The sequence below is a fragment of the Necator americanus genome, chromosome II, assembly GCF_031761385.1.
Source record: "Necator americanus strain Aroian chromosome II, whole genome shotgun sequence".
NCBI classification, from domain to species: Eukaryota; Metazoa; Nematoda; class Chromadorea; order Rhabditida; family Ancylostomatidae; genus Necator; species Necator americanus.
The window spans coordinates 18,164,435-18,189,754 of record NC_087372.1 but is presented as its reverse complement, the minus strand read 5'-3'; the positions used below and the strand labels follow the sequence as shown (position 1 = coordinate 18,189,754).

The 25,320-nt window shown below is 42.5% G+C and overlaps 3 protein-coding genes across 6 annotated transcripts; 1 reads left to right on the top strand and 2 right to left on the bottom strand.

Annotated features, from left to right (window-relative positions):
• Window positions 1–1,250: 1,250 nt before the first annotated feature.
• RB195_018310 (uncharacterized protein) lies at window positions 1,251–8,987 on the bottom strand (the record flags this gene model as incomplete). Of its 2 annotated transcripts, XM_064185686.1 has the most annotated exons (6): window positions 1,251–1,306; window positions 1,376–1,481; window positions 3,283–3,473; window positions 7,639–7,787; window positions 8,017–8,109; window positions 8,938–8,987. In XM_064185686.1, the coding sequence occupies 6 exons, from the start codon at window positions 8,985–8,987 to the stop codon at window positions 1,251–1,253; spliced, it is 645 nt and encodes a 214-aa protein (XP_064041566.1). The 2 variants fall into 2 exon arrangements, with proteins under 2 accessions (XP_064041566.1, XP_064041567.1); XM_064185685.1 differs by lacking the exons at window positions 1,251–1,306; window positions 7,639–7,787; window positions 8,938–8,987 and adding an exon at window positions 5,968–6,047 and having other exon boundaries at window positions 1,317–1,481; window positions 8,017–8,102.
• Window positions 8,988–9,544: 557 nt separating this feature from the next.
• RB195_018309 (uncharacterized protein) lies at window positions 9,545–10,024 on the top strand (the record flags this gene model as incomplete). Its single annotated transcript, XM_064185684.1, has 1 exon — window positions 9,545–10,024. One exon carries the CDS (start codon window positions 9,545–9,547, stop codon window positions 10,022–10,024), a length of 480 nt encoding a protein of 159 aa, XP_064041565.1.
• Window positions 10,025–13,969: 3,945 nt separating this feature from the next.
• On the bottom strand, window positions 13,970–25,261 carry RB195_018308 (uncharacterized protein; the record flags this gene model as incomplete). 3 transcript variants are annotated; one of them, XM_064185681.1, is made up of 14 exons in its annotated part: window positions 13,970–14,068; window positions 14,124–14,228; window positions 14,277–14,387; window positions 15,679–15,818; window positions 15,875–15,956; window positions 16,006–16,073; window positions 16,121–16,283; window positions 19,454–19,518; window positions 19,667–19,776; window positions 19,834–19,913; window positions 21,402–21,491; window positions 21,775–21,963; window positions 22,024–22,154; window positions 25,174–25,261. In XM_064185681.1, the coding sequence occupies 14 exons, from the start codon at window positions 25,259–25,261 to the stop codon at window positions 13,970–13,972; spliced, it is 1,521 nt and encodes a 506-aa protein (XP_064041562.1). The 3 variants fall into 3 exon arrangements, with proteins under 3 accessions (XP_064041562.1, XP_064041564.1, XP_064041563.1); XM_064185682.1 differs by lacking the exons at window positions 13,970–14,068; window positions 14,124–14,228; window positions 14,277–14,387; window positions 15,679–15,818; window positions 15,875–15,956 and having other exon boundaries at window positions 16,044–16,063; XM_064185683.1 differs by lacking the exons at window positions 16,121–16,283; window positions 19,454–19,518; window positions 19,667–19,776; ... (3 more) ...; window positions 22,024–22,154; window positions 25,174–25,261 and having other exon boundaries at window positions 16,006–16,032.
• Window positions 25,262–25,320: the final 59 nt, after the last annotated feature.

Below are 25,320 nucleotides of genomic sequence, written 5' to 3'. Positions count from 1 at the left end.
AAAAAAAAACGGCAAAATCGCACCTTATAACAAAATGCTAGGCAAAGGGAGATTCTTCCTGTCTTGCTGTATCACTTTGTGTCTTCGGATTTGCTTGCCTGACAAGTTACTTTCTTGGAAATGGCGCAACAGAAAAATGACACGAAAATCACGAAAATTTGCTTGTACAAGTTCAATGAAAAACATCCGTACCTCCGCAAATCCTTCATCATGATAGGTCCGAGGGAGTGGCGTGGCGGACTATACATATACCAGATTCCCTAGGACACTGAGAATGGAAAACCATCAACTGGGCAGCCAGGGTCAGTTGGAATTGAAAAATCACCACTAAGGAAATGATGCAGTATTTCTCAGCGCATACCAGCCAAGGACACATGGATGCGCCATCTCCACAATCAACTGGGCCTTACGGACGAAGTGCGGAGGCAGCTACGGGAAGAAGATTCCGGCCAGAACGGAAGCAAAGAAAGCCGCTAGACCAAATGTGGGTGTCTAATGAAGATCTTCCGTAGCCGCCCATTATTGGATCTTTTAGGCATTTTTAAAGGCCAAGGGGCAGGCAACCCAAAACCTGATCAACAGAATCAAACATGCCCTGTCCCGCACCTCAGCGAATCGACCAACGATAGGCTCGGCAAAATCCAGCAGAATGGCGTGATTGAAAAAAGACTGAGTATACTGTCGTATTCTCGAGTTTCTCAGCTTTCATCTGCAGCATTCATGTCATGTCCACCTTTTTGTTGTTAAAAATAAAGAAATATAGCTCATTGGAGATTGTGCTAAATTTTTTGAACAGATGTTAGATAGCAAACTTTAGCTGTGTTATCTGCACAATGTCGCCCATTGACATCAGTGTATGAGTAAATTAACCTCCAGATCTTTCTGAAGCAGATGTGCTGACAACCGAATAACCTTTATTATTCCTTTAGTTTTACTGGATCGGCTGAAAAAAAAACATCGACCTATTTAACTAAGTTGAATGGAACTACTCTCACTTACATTAATAAGGCAACCCACAATGCATAGTGTGGCAGAGCATCGAATAAAAAAAAATGTGATCAGATGAAACAGGTTCTCAAAGTTCTATAGTCTCACAGCGTGTAATCACAGCGAAAACAACAGAAAGAACAACATCCGACGGTGCTGAGAGCTGTGCCATTCAAAATTAAGATTCTTCTCTCCACAGTAATGAGCACTATTGCAACCCTGATATTTAGCGGCTACAGCCGCATTCTTCGAAGAACTACTCTCTACGACTTGACCGAAGTCAACACCCCAGCATGAATACGGCGTCTTTCGGTTAGATCTGAAAGACTTCAGTTTCTTCTGAAGACAATTTCGTCGTCAGCAGACTCTGTGAGCTTTGCCGCCTGACGTCGTCTTGGCTTATCCCTTTCCATTGTTGGCGTTCGACAGACATTCAGGCACCTCGTCTCGACCGTAGACACCCTTCGCGTAACTTCTTCTGTCACAGAGGAAGACTGAAATAGAAAACATATTTGAAAGTTCTTTTCGTTTCATTTTGCTTCTTTTAAATTTTTTTTTGAGTTTGACCATAATATTTCAAAATTCAAAAGGGAAGCCCGACAGGCTAAACCACACGAGATGAATACTACATAGCCCAATTAAGTCCACCTTCAAGATTGTCTGAAATCGACACATACGTACGACTGCAGGTTGGCAAATGACTCAAACGTCGGGTCGTAATCGATCACTCACTTAAGAAAACCGCTGAAGATTCTGGCAAGAACACCTTTTATGATGAAATCAAACGTTGATGCTCAAGATACTAAGCTGGCATGCGGTAATTGTCGGGATTGATGCAAATGCGAAGATGGGACTCGACAGGAATCCGATGTGATTGAAAAATATTACTGTCACGCGAAGCAGGCTATGGACAAAGGAATTTGTCTGGTACACTTTTGTGAGCAGAGGAAACTCATTACTGCTTCTAGGTTTAAAAGGAATCACTGACGCCATACGAGGAGCGCGGCCAGAGGATGCTAACTCTGACTTCAGCTCGATTACGTTGTGAGTTGGCAGTCCTGAAAGATGGGGAATCCAGAAAGCAATTCAGCAAAAAGTGTCGATTAATGCTGGTGAAAGGACAAAGGAGAGACCGAATGACGCCGACTCCTCTACTATATCTTTTCAGAATGCTTTAAAGAAGACAGTCTTAATTTCACGCCAAGGATGGTCTTCGTCTTCGCATCTGCAGAGACGATTCTGTACATGTCGCTCGCATTATCGCATTACGATGTAGCCTGAGGAGGAAGTTGGGTCGTCTGCTGAAACGTGGTCGTGACAACGACTAGACGTTAAGGGCGAAGGAGTTTGAAATGTGGGAGGACAAAAAACCTGAAGATATATTCTACAAGGGCAGTACAGAGGGAAATTAAAAAGGCATTTACTCGCCCTCAGCACTGCCAACGGAGTTGCTGTCGGTGGGGAAACACTGCCAATGTGAAAGAAAATTTCATTACCTCGACGAACCGAGAAGTCAATGAGTTCTCGTGCAACCGACGATCGACACGAACCGCAACTAGCGAAAAACCACCTACGTGGTCGATGTTTTTGGTCTGTATCCAAAAAATTAAAAAATGAAAGGCATGAAGAGCATGACGGAGTCAAAACAGAATAGCTGAAATCTCCTCCTCCGTCTAAGATGAGATCACCGAGTTCATCAGTTGTTCAATGCAAATTTAATTTGTGTTGTTCAACACAAATTTACGAGAGAGGATGCCTGAGTTGCAGAGACACTTCGTCATAACCCTTCTCTCGCCTTCCTCTCCTTCTCCACAAGTATTACCAAGAAATTTCATTGCTGCTGTAACGAGGGTTTGGGAACGTGGTTTTAGAGCGGGCCTTTCGGACTGCCCCATCAAATATGGAGATGAAACCACCCGTTCGCAAGCCGGCTTTCGTCCTCGTCGATCGAAGATTGAGCACCGGTTCACTGTAAGGAGAGTGATTGAATTGTGGCGACAGTATTAGATCTCTACGCACTTAGATCCTTTGGACTACAAATCCGCTTTCGACTCTTCTCACTGAGACTGTCTCCTCAACCCTGCAAAAAAGAGGACCGATTGGCTCGCCTACTCCGCAGAATAATTTTGCATGACCGTACTTGTTACAACATATATTACCTCTCTAAGTGATTTCTACTGCTCAAACCACTTTAAACATTATTATCACTACGCTAAGTGTGCAGATTTCTCAATAAAATGACTGACATGATTTTGCATTTGAAGGTTAATCATTAGAATAAAAGGATCAGCTCACCACTGCTACCTTCTTCTTCATCTCTTTAATTTCCGTTGACAGCTTTTCCAGAACGTCGTAGATGTAGTCAGTTGTGTTTGTGGTTTGGTTCGACTGAGGCTGGGTGTTCTCTTTCCATAAATCGAATTCCATTCGTGTTTTGCGTAGTTGCAACTCGATTGTTTGCATTTTGCTGTGCATCGTGCTCAGAGCTAGAATACGAAATTTTACAGCATTTTCTCCTTCTATTACATCCTATCATTTACATTATTTTTTATCCTTTACAAAAAGAACTTGTTTCATTCGGGTTGATACGCGTAGAACTAATGGAGCGGGTGGCGTAGAACTAATACCTACAAAGATTGAAAGATGAAGCGACCGTGGAAGAAGTTGTGACGTGCGCAGAACTTATACGGGCTAGAACATTTCGAGGGCAGCTCCAATCACACGATGGCTTGCAGTTATGACCAACTGGATTTATTCCTATTTTGGGTGGGGTATCCCAGTGTTATTTACTCCATACGCAAACATACATAAAATTGTATGATTGGCATTTACCGTAATCGAATCCTTCGTGTATCCCAAAATCGGCTCAAGAAGAAGCCTAACTACAGCCGAGTCAAAACGAAATGAAGCAGTGCGGTGGAGCATAGCAAGTGGGACCTAGAGGGGCCCTTGCTTACAAGACTCATCGCTGCAGTTCACGATTATCATCCCAACTCGACCTTAATCGCTGGCTCCACTTCGAGCGCAGCCGCTTACGCCGTTGCACCGAATTTCATATCGTTCTGATCCGACTATGTGCGTAGTTACACAAAAAAGGAGGCCAAAAATCCAATCCCTGGAAACTGAAGCTTCTCAGGAGATGCTCTGGAATCAGAAGAAACTATTGAACTGTCGAAGAAGGGTTTTTAGCATTATTACCACGAAAGATGTCATTCACACATAACAACGCAACAAAAAATCGAGCAGAAACTGAGTCCCTAAAACTGAGATAGTAGAGGTCCCTCAGGAGCAAAACGAACAGTAAACTCAAATAGAAAAGGACTTCACCAAAACCGTGTAATAGTGCGTGTAGTAGTGTAATACCAAAGTGTGTGCACGTCTGACTTTGAATAGGATTACATGGTCTTGCTATCCTATGAAGATGCGCGTGCTCAACTTCAATTCAGAATCGTTCGAGGTTTATAAAAACAGGTGTAACCTTACAGTCACTTATGGGAGCGATGTTCGAATCAGTGTCTCCATCCTCCCAAACCAGTCTAGTACCAATTAATCGACTCTGGAGAGATGAATGCTTGATTGACACTACGCCGATTTCGAACCATCGATCGATCGTGCAGTCACAGCGGAGCCTCTTACCGACTGCGTTACCCCTGCCTACTTAGTCATATTCATTCATCACAATGCGAAAAATAATTTAAACCATGAAAATACAAGACGAGGTCAAAGAAATCTTCCGCATACTGTGTGGAGAGCTCAGCACAGGCTTTCACCGAAGCTATGTCGCGTTAGACAACATTTCAAGCGGATTGTATATAGGGGTGTGGGAAACCAATGCCTACAAAACATCTATCGATCAAATTCTCAGAAAAAGTCCACTCATTCATTGGAAAAAGTTGGAGAGATTAGAAGAATTTTCCTAACACAAAACTTCAAAACCAACGGTGTTGCTAACTTTTCCGTCTGAAACCTGCACCTTAACGCCTTACCGAGTTCAGTCGCGCGAGAAGAGAAGGCAAAGGCATCGAAAAGCACTGGGTTGGTCATGTTAAAGGCATCACCCCACGAATCTGAGGTAGTGCAAATTTCAGGTGGAGTATTCGTATACGGGATGGGAGACTACGGAGAGGGGGTGATTCTGTCCATTTCTTCCTAACTGCCGTAAAAAACGGCCCGGAAGATGCGGCGCCGCACAAGGCTGGTGCGCTCCAGTCGAGCTCCCTGTAGAAAATAGTGCGCCAGAACGCCTGAAGCCGTATCTTCCGGCCGTTTTTTACGGCAATTAGGAAGAAATGGACGGAATCACCCCCCTCTCCATAGTGTCCCATCCCGTGTACGAATACTCCACATGAAATCCGTACCACCTCAGATTCGCGGAGTGATGCCTTTAATCGATATGGCGCCCACGCCCCCATACCGTAACTTGTCTACCTGCCCGCTGCGTGCAGCCAACTGATGGGAGTGATCACTACGAGCTCTGATTTTCGTTCCTATGTATGCAGGAGAAGTGAGAGAGCAAAAAACTGATCGATTACGTCTACTCTTGCTGAGGAGTCGGGAGTTGAGATGGTACCTGATAGTATCGAAATTCCCTGATTCTTGCTTCTCCCATCATTCCTTCTAGGACACCCGCGCATTTGTCCTGCGCCATTTATCTTTTGTCTTGCGCGCACATCCAAAACTTAGAAAAACTTCAACATGGTAGCTAATGAAGCTCATTGGTCAGCTAATTTCTACGGAATAGGGATAGCGGGTACAGCTATGCACCGTAAGGAGTTTGCGACGAGTGAACTGACGACGAAACACGTCTATGATCCGTACGAAATCATATGTGAGCGTCAAACTTCTCCCAAGCGTGAGTAACTGAACTAAGGCACCCATGAGAGGAATGGTCGTCAGTTCGCTCGTCGCACTCTTTACGGTGCGCAGGTGTACCCACTATCGCTATTACGTAGAAGCAAGCAGAGCAACGGCCTTTATTACCTACCATGTTGATGTTCATGTAAGTGATATTTTGGATGATGAATATTTTGAATGTTGTACCAGTCGGAGTTAAGAAGGGGCTATAAAGCGACGTACATTTCCAGGAAGCTCCTAAAAGCAGTGATACGTTGCTAATGGATCATCCATGTCTTAAGGGCCTTACGAAGCAGCCCGTGAACACGGTCATAATTATGTTGAGGAGAGGAAACTTAGTCAAGCAGTGAGTCTTATCATCTAAGGCCTAAAGTATTTATTTAGTTAACTGCGCAGATAAAGGTCTTAGCTCAGGTTACAAACTCAATTACATCCTCGGTTGTCTTAACGGGATGGACGGAAGCATAGAAGACGCCATATTAAACACGAGTGGGAAAATACCTCCCAGATCATTCAAAAGACCAACATTCGAAGCATTAATTAGCAGTGGAGAATACAAAACGGAACGAAGAAAAGGGGAGGTGGGAATCACTTGGTGAGTACTTGTCATCCACAAATTCAAAAGATTTATTCTTCAGACTTAGAGATTGTATCGCTTGTATACTAGAAATGATTGAGTTGGGACACGTTCACATAAATTTCCGTTCTTTCAGGGACGCTAGTGCTCAGAATGTGGGCATCAAAATACAGAAATAGTTCGAGCAAATACATGAAGATCAATGGAGGGATTTCGCTTGCATATGCACAGCTTCCGGTCCCGTCCCCCTACCGAGCAGTCCTTCCTATCAATGCCTCATTGTTAATATTTGTTTATACTGCGTAGTTTCACTTCTTCAGTGTTGTTCAGTGTTTTTCTAGTTGCAAGTTTTCATGTAACATGGACATGTGTTATCGCTACTAAATTCCACCATATTTTTGTTATTTTGTCCTTATGTGTATTTTTTGTTGAATATCAATGGGTCAACGGTGTTATGATGCTCCATATTTTTATCTTTGTTAAAGACATCACCCCACGAATTTGGGGTTTTATGGATTTTCGATGGCGAAAGACTATACAGAATCGTAGATTGCAGAAATGGGTGAGATAATGGTCATTTCTTCCTAATCGCCGCAAAAAACGACCCCGACGCGGCGCGCGCTTAAGGGTGGCGCGTTCCAATAGAACTCGTCTTCGAAAACAGCGTCCCGGAACCTTCGATCCAGGCCGTTTTTACGACGATCAGCAAGAATTGAGCATTATCCCACCCGACTCTGAAATCTACTGCGAAGTATAGTCTTTAGCCATCGGAAGTCCTCCCCGGATTGGTGTGGTGTCGCCTTTTGTAAACACCGTAACTATGCTGGATACCGTCAAACCAAACAGTGACCAAGCTGTTTTATTTGTCTCTATGGGGCTTTTGCTGTTTTCCGGTCCACCACGGTGCCGTTCCTTTTGTTCTACTCCGTTCGTTGAGATACTAACAGAGATATCATTGTCACCTATTTATCCTCCGCGCTCCTGCAAGCACGGGTGAGACTTTTAAAGTACTCTATGATCTGACAACAGTTCAAAATGGTTTTCATGACAGCGTTCAACGGAGATCAAATAGCACGCCGTGAGAGTGATTTCTATGCACAAGCCGACCGGTCAATCAGAATAAGTGCCATTTATAAAAGAAAAGACGCACCCATCGTTCTCCTCAGAAAAAATTGTCGAGTTTTCTCACACATTTCTTCTCATTACTTTTATAAACACACCTGACAAGCTCTGCGACAGCTCGCTGTATCGTCTCGAGAGGCTGTAGGTGTTGGCAGCCACAAAAAAGATTGAAATGAAGAGTATGCAAAGGAGAACGCAGTGGGGAACTCCTATGTCGACCAGTAATTTCCTCGAACCTCTCCCGGATCTGCAAAATCCTCATGACTACAGTTGCTCATCCAGTGCTGGTGTCGTTTAATAACAATCCTTCCCTCTGGCCGCGCTCACCAAAACGAAATTAACATGCTCACAAAGCATTACGCGGAACAAAAGCTGTGTGCAGCCAGAGCGGCGCCCTTCAGCTTCCGGCAGAGTAGGCCATTCATCAAACCACGACGTATAGCTCGACGAAGGAGAGTGGTGGCGTTTTCACCCACTTTTGGAAGAATCGTCGTCTTGGTGGTCTTCGTTCGCAGTCGCCGCCGTCTGAGTCGTCGGAAGGCACGAGTAAACTTGGCGCCATTGCTCGTCTGAAAAATCAACATTAAACACCAGGGGTAAAGCAACAGAAACAGACAAGATGAAACAATGTTACGACTCTTCCAGTCCTGTTTAGAAATCCCCTAGAATGCGCATAATCGCAACAACTGCGGGTGAACAAATCAGCGATTGGAGATCTCCTCCGCATCACCCAGGAAACATAGGAGACCAAATAAAACAACAACTGCAATGACGTAATAAAAGCTTCGTTCTTTGAGAATGAGAACCCTATAAGGGAAAGTTTTGTCATGGAGATTGAGGTTCCGTCACAATCGGAATTCTTCTTCCTGAATTAGTCTCTTCTTCACAACAGCAACTTCGGAGAATAAATCAAAGCTTCTTTGAGACGTATACTTAGGTTATTAAATGGACTAATATGGCTTGTAGCTGACTTGCGCGCATTGTTCTACATTGTTATTTTTGCACTAAAAACTACGTAATCCACAAAATTCGTCAGATCTAATAGGTTCGAGCTCTTAATAATGATAAGCACGACAACATTTGTATTGCAACCTGCGAACTTAGAACTTCATACTTTGACTCATTTTCATAGAAAATTTTCTCCAAACTGTTTTTTTTTACAAAGAAAATGGTGAATGACAAAATGTTTTGCTGTCTAGGATAAAAATTGTGGCAACAAGTCGTCATCGCGCATCACCGTCATTCATTCATTCGCGCGGAATCATTCACGCGAATAATTATGGATTTGGATGGGTCATGACTAGTGACTACCTGGGCACAAATCGGTGTGAACTGAGCAGGAAAATCGACTAGATTTCGTTGGTAGCTCTTTATCATAATAGAATTCAAATCACTACCCCTCTGGGTCATATTCATAGGCCCCGATACATTCGTCGCTAAGTATCATATTCGTTCGTATCGAGTCATTCCTTATATAATACTGGTGCTTTGTACTTCCGTTTTTTATCAAGGCTAAGACAAGCACAACTTTCTCCATCTAGAAATGAACTCTTCTTCGCTTTCCATACTCCTCTTCCTTCTTGGTAGACTTTCAAGGCGCCCTTCCAAAATTCTTCCTCAGACTTTCTGCAACTGAAGAAACCGCTTAATTGTGGGAGCCCCAAATATATTGACATTTGGACAACCACATATATAATGCATTTCCATGCGTCCTATTATTGCCTTTTACAATTAGAGGAAAGGAGCTCTGCGAACTCTCTCATGCACATCAAAATTGACATATGTTACCAAACCTTGGAGGACGTTCCCTGAGCCTATCATTACTTCTCACAGACCTCTCGAAGAGATGATATTTCTCCGAATTTATTTTGCTCTATCCGACTGAAAACTACTCGAAAGGTTACCCCTCTGCGCTTTTTGTTTTAAGGGCAGCGTATCAACAAATACTCCTGAACGAATATAAGAGTAGGAATGTCAGTTCCTCAACGATGCAACTTTTACGCGATGGCGGACAACTTCGACTTCGTCGTCCCACGTCCGCAATCCAACTTATACAGCTCAAGTGAGCAGCAGAAGCTGCCGGATCCGCATACTCGTAAACCCATCGCGGATTGCCCACTTTCTATTATTCGTAGCGAGTTGCATCCTTGCGCACACCTTTTTTGGATTACTACGAGGAAATCGAAGCGATCACGGTCAGACCACCAGAATAGCCTTCTCCTATCTATTAAAGGAAAGATCATCGTCAGTTTCGTGGCACACCAAACTCTACCTGGGTTCTATATACAATCCACACAACTGCCACATCTAATTGAAGACTATCTACTGGACAACTTCTCGCAGCAGACAGCAGCGTCGACAAGCATCGACGACTATTCTTCGAATGCGAAATTTATCCGTAATTCGGCATCGAAGCTCGCAGTGGCTGAAGGAAGAGAGATTAAAAACGCCAGGCGTGCTGAGACTCTTGCACCTTCCAGCTAACCTCGCTAGTAAAAACGAACGTTTTTTTTTCCTCAGTAGTGCGTTACTTGTCAACGCTTCGAAAGGCAGCAAGTTTTCTCAAAGGCTTGCTTTTGCTTAGATGTGAAAATAATTATATTTATAGTATTTATTATTTGCTTCATATTTCTTCCTTTTACTTTAAAACATTCTCAGGAACAATGATTAAGTTGCTTTTGCTTGCATAGCTATGCCTAAGTCTGTTGAATTTCGGAACATTTCCACCCACTCTAATGCGCAATGAGGCAAAACGAGACGAGATATGAAAAGTAGGACTTCTTGAGCTCTTTTTTCTGCTCAAGTACCCAGTATTTGAGAGATTTGCACGTTGAAATTTGGCGAATCTGACGAGAAAGCAATCAAACCGCCGCAACACTAGGAAGTCTTCAGGGAAAATTAGTACTTTTATTTATTTACATTTACGATTCAAAGAAATCCAAAACTACAAATCTATGAATTTTTGGAGAAAGCACGTCACTGTTATGGCAATTCTCACCACGTAAATCTGTCCAGCCGATGATTGAGTTACCGCCGAATTTAAACCAACTTCCCGCATCCACAAATGCACATAACTGGCGATGGGAGAGGAGGCGGCACAAGAACAAAAAGAAATGAGTCGGCCCGCTTAAAACGTTTTCTAAGCGAGTTGAAGATTTGAGTGTTCTGACTTCGTTTTGACGAATTGAAACGAAACTATATAATATAAGAGCTATTGTGTTCGTAAGAATATCATAACGATATGAAAAAAGGTTAAATTCGAGAAAGCGTCAGAAATGCTACCAATAAATGAAATACACGCTCGCCATTCCGCGCCCAACCCCTCCTCCGCCCTCCCTAATGAAAGAACAAAGAAAAAGAATGACTATGACCAGTTTAAGAAGTATGCTAGAGGCCCAGTTGGAAATTTCACATGTGACCCCATGGCAAATTCGCGTTAATCTGAGGCAAACTCTTCCGGAAAATGAGCACTTATGGAAAACAAATATTGCGGCTGGAGGAACGGCGATCACGAGGATGCGAAAGCGAAGACTAACTCATTAAAGCGCGAGTCAATCAAACGCTGCACCTCGAGGAAAATGTCAGCAGACCGCATGGCATCGCCGAATTAGACTGCGAATGTTCGCGCAACGTTGAAAGCTATGAGTCCAAACCCACGCAAACTTCAGAAGTGATCAGTCTAACGTAGAAGTGAAACAAATGAGCTAAAAACAGACCAGTAGGACGACAAAAAGTTCCAAATGCAGCTAACAATCAAACTCAATGAGTTGGCCTTCGGAATTAATTTGAGCACACTAGCTATAAATTGGGGTCGGCCAGAGAGAGCAAATTCCATTTCCAAAACAGGGAATCCATTCTTTGGTAATAGCGAAAAACAACGGAATCAGAATGACGTCAGACTTCAGCCATGCCATTTATCATTTACGGTGGATCGAGTCCTCCAAAACATGTGGAAACTTCCGCAAAGGTTGCGGCAAATAGTAACATGTAGTGAGGATTAAAAAGTGTAACGCCACACTGCGCAAGGCGCTTCGAGTAATCGCGTCGATACGTGATGTGCATACCGAGAATTCGTGAGAGGAGAAGGAGACGCGCTACTCCGAACTGGCGAAGCAGGCAGATGACGAATCACCGAGTAACTATTATGAATATCCCCCGAGGAAACGCTTGAGGGCCGTGAAGAAACAGCGGAGGAACCAGGCAGCAGGAGAGAAGAGCATTATGTGGACGGATGGAATGCGAACGACGCTCTTGCAGCTTTCATCCTACGCAATGCAGTAGAGAAGGGATGATGCCTTCCTTTTCCTTAATATGTGTCTGAAAGTGCAGAGTGAAGCCCTGCGGAGAGAAAGCAAACTGGAAGCAGTTAGTTTACATTCTGCACCATGGCGAAATTGAGAAAAGGTGCACTGGGATAGGCAAGAAACTGAAGCAAAAACTCATGCTCCGAGAAAATGCTGCTGAAAATTCTCAATCCTGAGCTCTAATTGCCTTTCAAAGGGTGAAGATTCATGCAGACAAAATCAAAGAGAGGAATGCTAGAAAAGTCTCGCATTTGAAAAAAGGTTCGTTTAAATATGCAAATACCTCTTCTTCGAAGGACTTTCTTTAGCCTCATGGGTAGGTCTCTCCAAAAGAAAAGGCGTTATTGCTCTCTCGAGAAAACTTCAAAATTTGCCCCAGTTATAGGAAATTGTTGAAGAAGCCCTCTCAGTCCTTCTTCCGACTCATTCCCACTCTTCTGATAAGTATTCATTTTCAATTTCCTCTTGCTGCAATGATGGCGGGGATCACCACTATCAACTTCTAATCAATTTCTATTCTAAGAAAGTCCAAAATTTACATGAGAGTAATCAATTGTACATCCCAAAAGGTCCCAAAGGTTCTTAAAACATTTTTCGGGAATAGGTTGCAATTTTGCGCGCATGGAATACACGATCCAAATGCTTTGCTTAAGCTCCGAACAGAGACGCGTTTGCCTTCGGCATCACCCGGCTCTTTTTTTTCCACTTTGCGGTCTTATGTAACATTCACCGTGGATACCATTCCTTCGCTTATTCCCATCTGCAGGCCCTATGTACAAACAGCTCCATCCATCTCAAGTGGTTGCATATCATCACTCCCAACTATAACCATGCATATCACTTAGGATTCATTGAAGCCACGTAAAACAATGTCCTGGTATTAACTCCTACTACAACCTGCATCCTCCACGAAAATAGTCCTAGCCCCCACAGGGATAGTGACTCCTCAAACCCTTCTCTTTTCTGGATCCCAGGTAGGGATTTCTTCAAGAAATATCTATTGCCTTTTCATTGCCGGGACTTTACTAACACGTTTACTTTACGTCTTACAATACCACCGCACCTTCGGGGATAAGTTTCCTGAGGGCGCCTTCTATTCACAGTTCTAAGCTTACAACAGCTTGAGACAATTCACGTTGGTGTTGAGACACGACCGGTTTGCCAAATTCAAGAATACCGACTATTCGCTTTCAGCACTCCACCATTGCGCGATCAAAATGAATGTTAGTAAGAAAACAAAACAAGAACATTCACAGAAGATTCAAAGAGTAATTCGCTCAAAAGCTTAAAGAGTTAAAGAGGCAACCGCAAAAATAGCTGGAACAAGAAACTACGCCACAACTACGCATTTCGCCTTTCGCATTTCCGAACTATTTATGCTGAATCGCACGAGGTTCCTAAAACATCCTCTACGCTATTCTTTTGAATAAGGATTTTGGACAGCATTCTACGATAAGCTTTGTCTCCTCTTTAGGGAGATGTTTTGAGGGCGAGGAAAATGAATCGCGTTCTCCGCATAACCTCACGGGCTCTCCGCATTTTATATTTTGCAACATGAAAGAGCAACGCCTTTCTGTTCCCTCTCTTTCCAAAGAAGTCTCAGCTATCTTAAGACATTAGTCATTGGATAATGAGGAGTGGACGAAAACACTGTGGCGAAGAGGCAGTGGATGAATCGGTATGCAGAGCAGGGACCGGTCCCGAAGCTGAAACTAAAAACTGAAAGCACAAGAGAACAGTGGACCAAAATTGCTTTCCAGCATGTCAACGTTCAAACACGCTAATTTAGCCCGTGAATCCAGAATCCACTGGTGAATGGTGATTACGCATGCCTCTAATGACCAGCGGTGTTGGTTTTTGAAATGTTTACAGTATAACGTCGCTCAACAAATTAGAAGAGACTCTTGCGACAACCTAGTATAATTCTTTTGATAACCTCAAGATAGCGTTGAGTTCTTCCTCAACTTCTGACCTCCAAGTCTCTGATACTGAGGAGTTTTCACGCTGTTATTGAACTCTACAAGGAATCTTCTATATTTATCAGTTTGCTCTATAAACAACAAATCTAATCTCCACAAACCAATAACCAACTAAGTACGACGGAGATGCATAGTCTATTGCAAGATCAAGATAGTTGTCTAAAGTCAACGAGATCGGCATTACCGGCTACCAAGCATGAAATATTTGCAGAAGACAAAGAGGTATTGAACCGTCCTTGCCTTGCCTGAAAAGTCTAACTACCTTCTTTCACCATGAGAAAGCATAGATGCGCAGCTCACCTTCTTAAATCGCTTGAAGTTGGCAGCCCTGTGATCCGAATCGTCACAACTAATAGTAGGGCGTTTTGGAACACGTTCGATATCAGCATAGTGTACAAGTTGGCTCTTTAAAAGTTGATAAACAACGTGAAACAAAAAATGCAGCCAACTTACCAACTTGGAAACAACGCGTGCGATTTCCAGTCCTTTCTCCTCGTCACTGTCTTCGGCGTCTCCCGAATTATCGTACTGCTTTCCGGTTGAAACTACTTTCAATATATCGCTCTGAAAACAGTAGAAATGATACTTTCAAAAAGCTCAGAGAAGTGCTGGATCTCTCTTATACTACACATGAGCTCCCCGACCAAAAAGCATTCGTAGATCCAAATGCTAGCACAATGATTGTTTGAGCCACAATTCTTTTTAGCTATCCAAGATTTCTTATCTTACTTGATCATTGTATTATTCGTATAATGTGGTTCATAACTGTTTTAAAGAAAGAGTAAAAAAAGAATAACCAAACATAAAAAAAACAAAGTTAGAATTTCATGATAGCTCTAAGGACTTTTTCCTTGCCCACAACCCACCTTTCAACAGTAACAATGAAAGTTAGACAAGGGACTATACACATATCCCTACGCAAGTTACAGACGCAGGCACGGTGCGCAACTTCTTCGGACTTCATCCTCTCCAAAGAATTATTAGTTAGTTCAAAGAATCTCAGCATGGTGGACTATTCTGTACCAGAAGTCGTCGATATCTCTTCGGAAACAGCATACTACCACAGGAACTGTGAACATGAGAGTATGGATGTAAAGCTCTGGCTCACTTTCGGGTTTTCATTGAAAACTGCTGAGCACATTTTTTTTTTTTTTGAGAAGAGAATAACAAATATGTGAAAATCCACATTTGAGCAGCTTCCACTTCATTCAAACCAACTAACAAACTTAAAGGAAAATCATGTTTTTACATAGGCATTCCAATCCCACAGGATATTTCGAGGGTTAAAATGATGAACGAATACGTATGCAACTACTCACTAGAGAAGATTGGACGGCAAAGCATCAATTTCTCTTCTGGGAGAATTAGCCGTATGCAAACGGCCACGCAGCTTTCGAATCTTCAATGCGTTTTGCTCCCAAAAAAAGTGAACGTTGATGATAGCTGTGTTAACAGAAAGCTGCTACGAGCACTCATCATACGATAATGTGAGAACACCTTATACCAAAAAAGAGTTTTATATCAAAATACATTTCTCAGTGGTTCTTCATCAGTCAATAAATACTATGGAATTTGTATTATATGTCCCTTGAGTGATACCATAACTAGCCTTTTTCTTCCAGTTTCAAGAAGACCCTCAGTGGACTACGCTTTTATTCGGGCGGGAGGAAAACTCAAATCGGGCAGGCCTGCAAAAGCTCAGAACTGCCACTTTACATCACAGTGAGAAGCATAGACATTTCTTCGATAATGCTGTTGTTCATAATAATCATAATACACCTTCAGTGAACTACTAATTATTGCAAGTTTTCCCCTTTTAGAATAGATGAGAACATGAAAGAAGTGAAAGCATTACCAAATCCGGATCTTTTGCAACTTCATGTGAAACGTTAGCAGTATCATCAAGTTTGACATAATGCGCTTCCTGCGATGGAAACAAATCAAGAACCCTAGCTTTCTTTACCGGCACAGAAAGAACGGACTTTTCCGATACATCTGAAAGTCAAAAAACAGTTGAACGCCTGAACGAAGAGCCAAACAGTGGAGAACACCTTTTGAGGATAACCGTTCTGTTCTGTAAGGTAGCGACGATACATGTCCTTCATCGACTTCCGTAACATTGGAGGTCGCATTCTGCAACAATACAATAAATATGGGTTGGTCGCAGAAGAATAGTACTCACTTCGAATGTTTTTGCGTTTGATGTCATCAATTCTGCTCTTAATGAACAAGAACTTGTGCTGAAACTATCTCGAAATAATTTCAATTTAAAAAATCTAGAGACACAGACACTCAACTTTGCTCGCAGGTATCCGCAACGCATGTTACGTTGACTGATTTTGCCGTGGCTTTCTTAGAATTGAATTCATTACAGGTGGTTGGCTTCAACTGGGTGTCTTCAACAATTACTGACAATGATTGGCGTGAAACATTACGTTTATTAACATCGAATATGCACTGCTGAAAAAAAGGATCTTTGGAAGATAGAACTGCTATTGTATCAGGAAAAAATAAGAACTTTTTAAATTGGGTAAAGAAGTAGTAATACTCTTTCATGAGTGAGATACGTTTTTTGATTCTTAAAGGCATCACCCCACGAATCTGAGGTGGTGCAGATTTCAGGTGGAGTATTGGCATACGGGATGGGAGACTACGGAGAGAGAGGTAATTCCGTCCATTTCTTGCTAATTGCCGTAAAAAACGGCCCGGAAGATGCGGCGCCGCACAAGACTGGCGCGCTCCAATCAAACCTCTTGTACAAAGTGGCGCGCCAAAACGAATGAAGCCGTATCTTCCGGGCCGTTTTTTACGGCAATTAGGAATAAATGGACGGAATCACCCCCCTCTCCGTAGTCTCCCATCCTGTATACGAATACTCCACCTGAAATCTGCACCACCTCAGATTCGTGGGGTGATGCCTTTAATTTTAATCGCAAATCCAAGACAGAGTTAGTTCCAAGTTCGACCTTCTTTGAATCTTGGCATCGTAGAGTTTGATTGTGTACTACTTTCTTAAGCTGAACCAAGATTGTTATTGATCTTTATTCTGGCTAACGTTTCGGCGTCGTCGCCTTCTTCAGAGCCTGGAAAAATCAAAGACACGTGTAATCTACTCTCTCGAACGCCTCGTCATCCCACAAGATATGATTTAGCAAACAGATTATTTAAAAGCAACGTCAGAAAAGCAGACCAGCGCTCACCTTGATAGCCACGAAATCGTGATGTTAGCGGACCACCAGTTGTGAGAGTTGCGCCGCTAGTATTAACTAGTAACGATGCCCCCGCCTCTGACCCCGTAGGTCAAAACCCGCAAAGGTCCTGATATGGCGCCAGCTCGTTGGTCACAGCGATGCATTCATCTTTACGATTCATGATAGGACTTTTGGCCGTGATATAAAACGCTTCCAATGTTTTTCGCGCTAAAACGTCTGATTCGCGTGCCAAGATAGTGACAGCTATCTTGAAAGGGGTGTTGTCATGACACTGTCTGCGATGAGCACCTAAAGGGGATGATGTTTTTGATTTTACGAGCCCGTCTAGGTGCTCCTTGACGCGGATACATAGTGATCTTCCTGTTTCGCCAACGTACTCAGCTCCACATAACTGACAGGTGATTAGGTAGATAACCCCCGATACCACGCAATCACCCTGCCTCCCGCTTGGACAAACGATGCAATTCGGTGTCTCACAAAGTCTGTCATATGCGCGATTGCGGACTAGCTGCTGCTTCAGGTTTACAGGTGGTATGTCCACTACTCTGACTGAGTCTTGCAGGCCCGCCTGTCGTAAGCTTGCTCGCACTGCATTGCTCATGTCATCCGAAATAAAAGGAAGGCAGAAAGGGATCTTTATTGCTTGTTCTACCCTGTGGCACCGCCGCTCAGTTGCATGGCTCCGATTTGAATGAGAGACCTTTGCTGGGTACCCATTGGACTGAGCAATGCGGTTAGCCATGTTTATGGAGGCAATGCGCCCTTGAGCTTCAGATGAAACCGTTGCCGCTGTCTTAAACATATTTTCAATGACTGACTTTTTGGTTCTCCAGGGGTGCGCCGATTGGTAGTGAATCAGAATGTTTTTACAACTTGGTTTTCGATACCATTTTGTTTTCCAATTTCCCCTACACAACTGAACCTGGACATTGAGAAACGGCAGCCAGTTGTCTTTAGGTTTTTCCCTCGTGAACTTTATGTACTGGGATTGTTTATTTAAGAGATCGAAGCAAGAGTCCATTTCAGCTTGTGTTGGACATACAATGCAACAATCATCTATGTATCGGCAGTACAATAAAGGTTTGCGTTCCAGTAGGGGTTTTTCCACTTTAGACATGAAAGCAACGGCTAATGTAGGCGCAAGTCTTTGTCCCATGGCCAAGCCTCTAATCTGCCTATAGTATTGCCCAGACCAGCGAAATACGGAACATCTCAAACATTCGCTCAGCAGCATCATTATTTGCTGTATCGCAAAACCATACATGTTAAGAGTCCCCTGATGTTCGAGAAGCAGCTCTGATGTTGCTTGTAGTGCAGCATCGATGGAGACGTTGGTGTAGAGCGAAGTGACATCGAAAGATTCGATGACACAATCTCCATCAAGGCGCGCTCTGCGGAGGTGCTCTATGAACATTTTTGTGTTTGAGAGATGAGCTGGAACGTACTGGAGTAGCTGGCTGAGAATAGTGTTAAGGAACCAGGATATTCTGTCGGTGGGACCTCCAATATTGCTAATGATAGGTCTAACCTTGAAATCCCTTGGGTTGTTTGAACTAAATTCGGCAGCGGAAAGTGTCATGACAACACCCCTTTCAAGATAGCTGTCACTATCTTGGCACGCGAATCAGACGTTTTAGCGCGAAAAACATTGGAAGCGTTTTATATCACGGCCAAAAGTCCTATCATGAATCGTAAAGATGAATGGCCGTGACCAACGATCTGGCGCCATATCCGGGCCTTGGGTTTTACTTACGGGGTCAGAGGCGGGGGCATCGTTACTAGTAAATATAGCGACGGAACTTCACAACTGGTCCGCAACCCTTTCGTGGCTCAAGGTGAGCGCTCTGCTTTTCTGACGTAGCTTTCCCATAACCTGTTTGCGAAATCATATCTTGTGGGATGACCAGGCCTTCGAGAAATCTGATCACCACGTGTCTTAGATTTTTCAGGCTCTGGCGACGACGACGTGATGCCATAGATCAATAACAATCTTGGTTCAGCTTAAGAAAGTAGTACACAATCCAAGACAGAGTTGTTAGTTGGAATCTTTGGCACGAGTTGAATTTTGATTTGGATTTTTAGCATTGTTTTTGTGCTTGAAAAGTGCATCCCCTCTCATTATTTCAATAAAACAACATGAGACGCGACGGACCTGTGGAGGTCGACCCTGGACGAATGTGGAAACTCCACCTTCCAGCAAGCTTTGACACTTCGAAAAGAGTTCCAACTACTTTTATCTGCGGAAATCCAAAGAACAAAAATTGGGTGTAACTCGGTCTTCATGCCGAATCAATTATGAATTTCAGTGCGGATGCTCGGGATTAAATTTTGGTGCCATTTGTAGCTTGCCTCCAGGAAAGCTACTCTTAAGAAATTAACGAACTAAGAATCAACGAATAAAGAGTGTAAAAAGAAAACCTTTTTTCTGCGAGGAACAGCAGTGGCTAAAAAAGACAGCTCATGTTTGGCTGCAGATTGATTATCTGTAATATAAAATAGCTAACATAAAGCAATGTTAAATGTTATAACGAATATGACATAGGAAGAGTAAACAAGATGGAAAACAAACAGTAAACAAGAAAACAACAATTCATTTGTTTGAAAAACTAGAGTTTTCAACTCACAACTCACCGGTTTTAATATTACTCAAAGTTGATTTGCCATCAGGTGGATCTTCTACCGAGTCACTAACGAAAAAAATCAAGTTCTGAGTGGCACCTTTCCTACTTTTGGAGCTTTGGCTGTAAAGGATATTTTGAAGCCCTACAGGAATTAGAAACGAGATTATTTGTGCCAACCTCCGTGGAGTATCTTCAGCTAGAACCATAAGGGTGTCATATTCTGTTGTGTTAGATCCCTTTTGGAAAAACGAAGAGATCTCAAACACAAAACATCTTCCAGGAATGTAAACATAAATATTTTTAAATGTCGATAGCAAGATCAGCACAAATTTGCAGTATTTGGCACATATAGTGGAAATTAGGTGACGTGTGCACAATCAATTATAAATACATTGCATATTACGGTAATAGTGGTTTAGTCAACTTCTGACAATGCGAGTAACTAACACACAAGGAAGTTTTATATTCGTGGAGTTGGGCTCAGAGACATGCGATACACCGGATGGCCCACGAAGCAATAGCCCAGTTGTGGGCGAGTAATTAAATTGTTTCTACTCTCTTAGAGGCATCACCCCACGAATCTGAGGTGGTACAGATTTCAGGTGGAGTATTCGTATACGGAATAGTAGATTGTGTAGAAGGGGTGATTCCGTCTATTTCTTCCTAATTGATACGGCTTCGAGCGCTCCGGCGCGCTATTTTCTACAAGAAGTTCGGTTGGAGCGCGCCAGCCTTGTGCACGCGCCGCATCTTCCGGGCCGTTTTTTACGGGGCAATTACGAAGAAATGGGCGGGATCACCCCCTCTCCATACTCTACTAGTTCGTATAAGAATGTTCCACCTGAAATCCGTACCACCTCAGATTCATGGGGTGATGCGTTTAAGTAAAACTCAAAACGCATGGCCAAAGGTTCACTTGCTGATTAGCAACAACTGAGCAGAGGTACTTTTTCTGGGTCATCTTGTAGTAGTTTCTTTCATCCAATGATATGGGTATTTGAAGAAAATAAAGAAAAGACACCCTATATGATTAGGAGCCTTTATAAACATGATTGGGACCGTGAGAGCTTTCACGGCAGTCCAACTAATATTGCGTTCTGAGTGTATGATTATTTGGTATCTGTAGTTAATTGTGATAGAATATGATTTTTTGTACTGTGTCTATGACTTTCTTTTCGTTTATCTACTTCACCTACGCTACAAGGGAATGAATTAGTTACTTTCTTCTGATCAACACATTCTACTGAAAGATATGAAGTTTGAAATTGAAATTTAAAAGACAGCCCCAAAACAAAAATAAGAGAGCAAATTCCGATATTTTCAGTGGTCGAAATATGCGCGAAGGAAATGTAGAGAAGTACAGCACTCGACTATTATTGTAATGCGATTTTGCACTCTCATGACGCGATGAATCACAGGCAGCTGATGGCTAATAATTGAAGTAGAAGGATTTTATCGCTCTGCTCCTTTTTTAGTTCTTTTGTGTTAACCTACTACAGAAGTCCTCTTTTATTTGGTGGACGACCATTGCACAACATATTTTGATATGAAGAGAAATCCTATCCTAAACGTGATTTCAAATGTCCAGTCGTCGCCGGACGTGTTCAACCGGGCCAACGTCTGCCGCAACACAGTTCCTCTCTAAAAACACTGTTCCAGGCGAAGGCGCGTCCAATTGAACACGTTCGCAGACGAGTGTAACCGAAAGAACGCCGAACATTTCTTAAAAGAAAGAGTTAAGCTACCTTTTGCGACTGTGGTGGCTCCAGCTTGGATCGCTTCTTTTCGTTTGAAAGGGAATCAGTAAGTACACTTTTTCTCTTCGCACTTGAACCCTGGTTTGGAAATGCATACTAAATATAGTAGGATCAAAACAACCTGAAGCACGGGCAACTGCATACGCGGCTTCTCTTGAGGCGGTGCGGTGAGACGTAGCGATTAGGACCGTGCTGGAACCCTTCCTGGTTCCACCCATCGCTGCAGTTTGCGATCGTCCCACCTCGATTCCACCCGCTACCTCCAAAGCACCTTTTCAAACGCAAATGCAGCGTGCTTCATGTCGTTTTGACCTAACTATACTAATGTTCAACACCGAATATATGGATGACTGAAGAACACCTTAAGGAATGCTGTGGAACTATTAGACGAAGATGTGTTGGTAGATGTCTGAGGGACGAAGGAGATAATAAGCTCCACGTCCCCAACCAAAATATGTGATTTATCGTTAACAGCTTTGTTTGTCGCTTTCACCAACGTCCCGTCAACTAGCGTCCCATACGTGCTCGTGTCAGAGAACGTAAGCTCACCCTACAAAATGCGTATGTAATACGGATCTGTGTATTTAGCCATGGAACGAGCACAGTATACCTGACCACTCCAAGCAAGCGAACCGTGAACTCTAGAAACTCCTTGAGCATCAACAGGTAGAGCTATGGCACACTTTTTCTGGTCACGACCAATATGTACTGCGCTGCCGAATGATTCAAACACATAGACGACTGAAAAACAAAGATTTCACAACAACATATTTCGTTATAAATCAGATTTTATATTCATTATCCATTATTTATTGTACGCAAACAGTACATGAGACAAAATTCAGCAAAAAGAAACCAAAAACGTAGAAAAAAACATAAAAATTCCGAAAAAAAAAACATACCTGAGTGTTTTGAGAAGCACCACAGGTCGCAGATTCTGCTAGCAAGCAACGAAACGAGTAAGAAGTGAAGTTTATAAAGGAATGTAATTTAGATGGAACCCAAGGTTTCTGGGGATCTGGGGAAATCAGAGGAAAGTGCTACATAAGTTCAGTTTCCAAAAATTGAAACGGCTGGCTTTGTAAACTACATCTTAGACTACTTCAAATTTTCAATTTTTTTTTACGACACAACAGAAATTGAAACAATCCAAACTGACTGTTTCTCGCAAGTGTCGGTTTCTCGGAAAACGCGGCTTCAGTAAAAACTGAACTATGGCAAAATCCTCGAATATAAAAGCACACAGAAGCAACGTCAAAGCAGTAAGCCCAACATCTGAACTTGAAAAAATATTATCAAAGCGCAATTGTAAGCAAGTAGCAATGTCTAACGTTATTTAAGATATTGTATAGACGCTAAAATTCTAAAAATAGTTTGAAAACATTGTGCTTTTTTTTGAAACAAGCTGTTGTACAGCTTGCATCAGAAAATGTTTAGTGCTATTGGTTGCCAGATAATGGCAATTACAAAGCAATGTGTCAACATTCTATGGCCCAGTGGTCACATTTCTATTCAGTTAATCTAATCATGGTTAGGAAATCTACAGACATTTTTGCTAACATTTACGTCTAGGAAATTATCCACGATATATAACAAAGAAGTAATTGAAAGACGACAAACATATGAAAGAGGTTCGACTGACAAACTTCGATGAGAGCGCTGAAAAGTTGTAAAATTCTCATGAAAAGGATTCTCACGTGTTTATTGTTAAGAGGGCAATGAAAGAAGTCGCATGATAATAAGACAATAAATGAGATTAACATTGTTTTCTTTTTGGTATTTTTTACTGAGAAAAACAAAACGCTAGAAACTTTTGACAAAAAAAGGAAACCACTATATAGCCTGAACACTAATCCTCTAAGGTAAAATCTTCCTCTAATATTCGAACACTTGGATTAGCAATGATACTGTGTTCTTTAGATTAATTTCTAGTGGACGAGTATGTGCAATGATTAATGCACATACAGAATGTCGTTCTAAACGTATTCTTTTAAGGGATCACCCTGCGAATCCGAGGTGGTTCGGTTTTCAGTCAGGTAATCAAAATACAGGGTCGTAGATTGTGAGGAAGAGGGTTATTCCGGGGTGAGAGAGATGAACCGAATCACTCTTCCCCACAATTTAGGGATTTCTATAGGGATTACCCGGCTGAAACCCGTACCGCCCCAGATTCGTGGGGTGATGCCTTTAATCGAACCCATCACAATAATCATATCAATAATACAGCGCTGCACATACCAGCATCGAACATCTAGCGACTGTCTAATGTTATCGTTAATGAAGGTCACCACATACCACCCATCGAATATATTCGAAGTAGCATCCAGATGCTTGGCTTTTTGAGGGACTGACAATCGAATAATTTACTCGACTGATGAAATTATCAAAGTTCCGTTCAAAGTATAGTACTAGCAGTACTAGTGTAGTTTTGTCTTCTACAGAAACTTCAGTCCTTCAGGAATGCAGTTCATGATAGCACAAGTCTTGGAGAAGAAAATTTCTGGAAATGTCCCTTTTATGCAGTGTACACAGTCGCACTCAAAATTCGGTAATCAGATGAGCGGAAAAGCTTGGCTACATAGAGTTACAAAAGTAGGCTTATTACCCAGATAACAAAAGCGCAAGATCAGGATTTATTTTCATAGTTAGAAAATTATGCATGTAACGAGTTCTTCATGCACTGGGAATAATGAGAGCTATAGTAGGGTCAGAACAACATGGACGGTGCAGATGCGTAAGCGGCTGGGCTCGAAGCGAAGCGATGGCGCTTACGATCGAGGAAGGACCGTTGCTAGTACCATTCTTCGTTGCAGTTCGAGATGGTCCCACCTGGATTCCAACCGTCATCTCCACCGCACCGCTTCGAGCGCAGCCACTTACGCAATTGCATCGTACTTCAGGTCGTCTTGAACCTACTATATTTCTCTGCGTGATGTTGATGTTCACGCTCTGTTCAGTTGTGATTCCTCTAAATGAAACTCTGCAAGGATCTCTAGAAAGCCGTCTCTAAAAAAACTTAATAATCTTGAACAAGACAATACATATAGTAGGGTCAAAACGAAATGAAGCATGATGCAGTTGCATAGGCGGCTGCGCTCAAAGCGGTGCGATGGAGCTTAGCGGTTGCAGTGGAACCAGCACCACGGCCACTATGCTTGCCACCACTACCCCTCACAGCAGTTCCCAATGGTCCTACCTTGAATCCTGCCGCACCCTCCACTGCTCCGCTTCAAGCGCACCCTCTTACGCAAAAGCACCGTGCTTCATGTTGTATTGACCCTACTATAGATACCTACGACACCTAGACGTTTAAACCTCGCTTCCGGACATGGCTAGATATCCTTCTAGCCATGTTCGGAAAGAGAATAATTTTTTAAATGGAGCGAACACATATTCCTTGTCCACACTAATACTAACAAACTAGTTTCATGATATTTTCTCGTCTGTGCTCACAATTCTTAGGTTCTCATTAACACCCTTCCATCTCCACTACAATTCTTGCAGAGCGCGTGCTTATCCGTCCCCAAAAAGATAATGACCTTCCTCCTTCCTGTTCTAGATCAGTCGAGAATATACTTCCTACCACTAGATAAATATTCATAGTTCATAATGTAGTATTGTAAATTCAATACTACACTATGAAACGTTACCGTTAATCGTCGCTTTAACATCTATTTTTCTATTTAACTACTCCACACTTCCACTTCTGTAATTTGACGAAGAAAATAAGAATTTAGAACATATTAATGGTCATACAAACCTTTTCCAGATTTGTCTAACACCTGTACGCATTCCATCGCATAATATCTTAAAATCAACTCTTCAGGGAAAATTACAGAATTTCCCATCAAGTATAGCACGAAAAATCGATGGAGAGCACGCAAATGAATGAACAAATCATTTATTG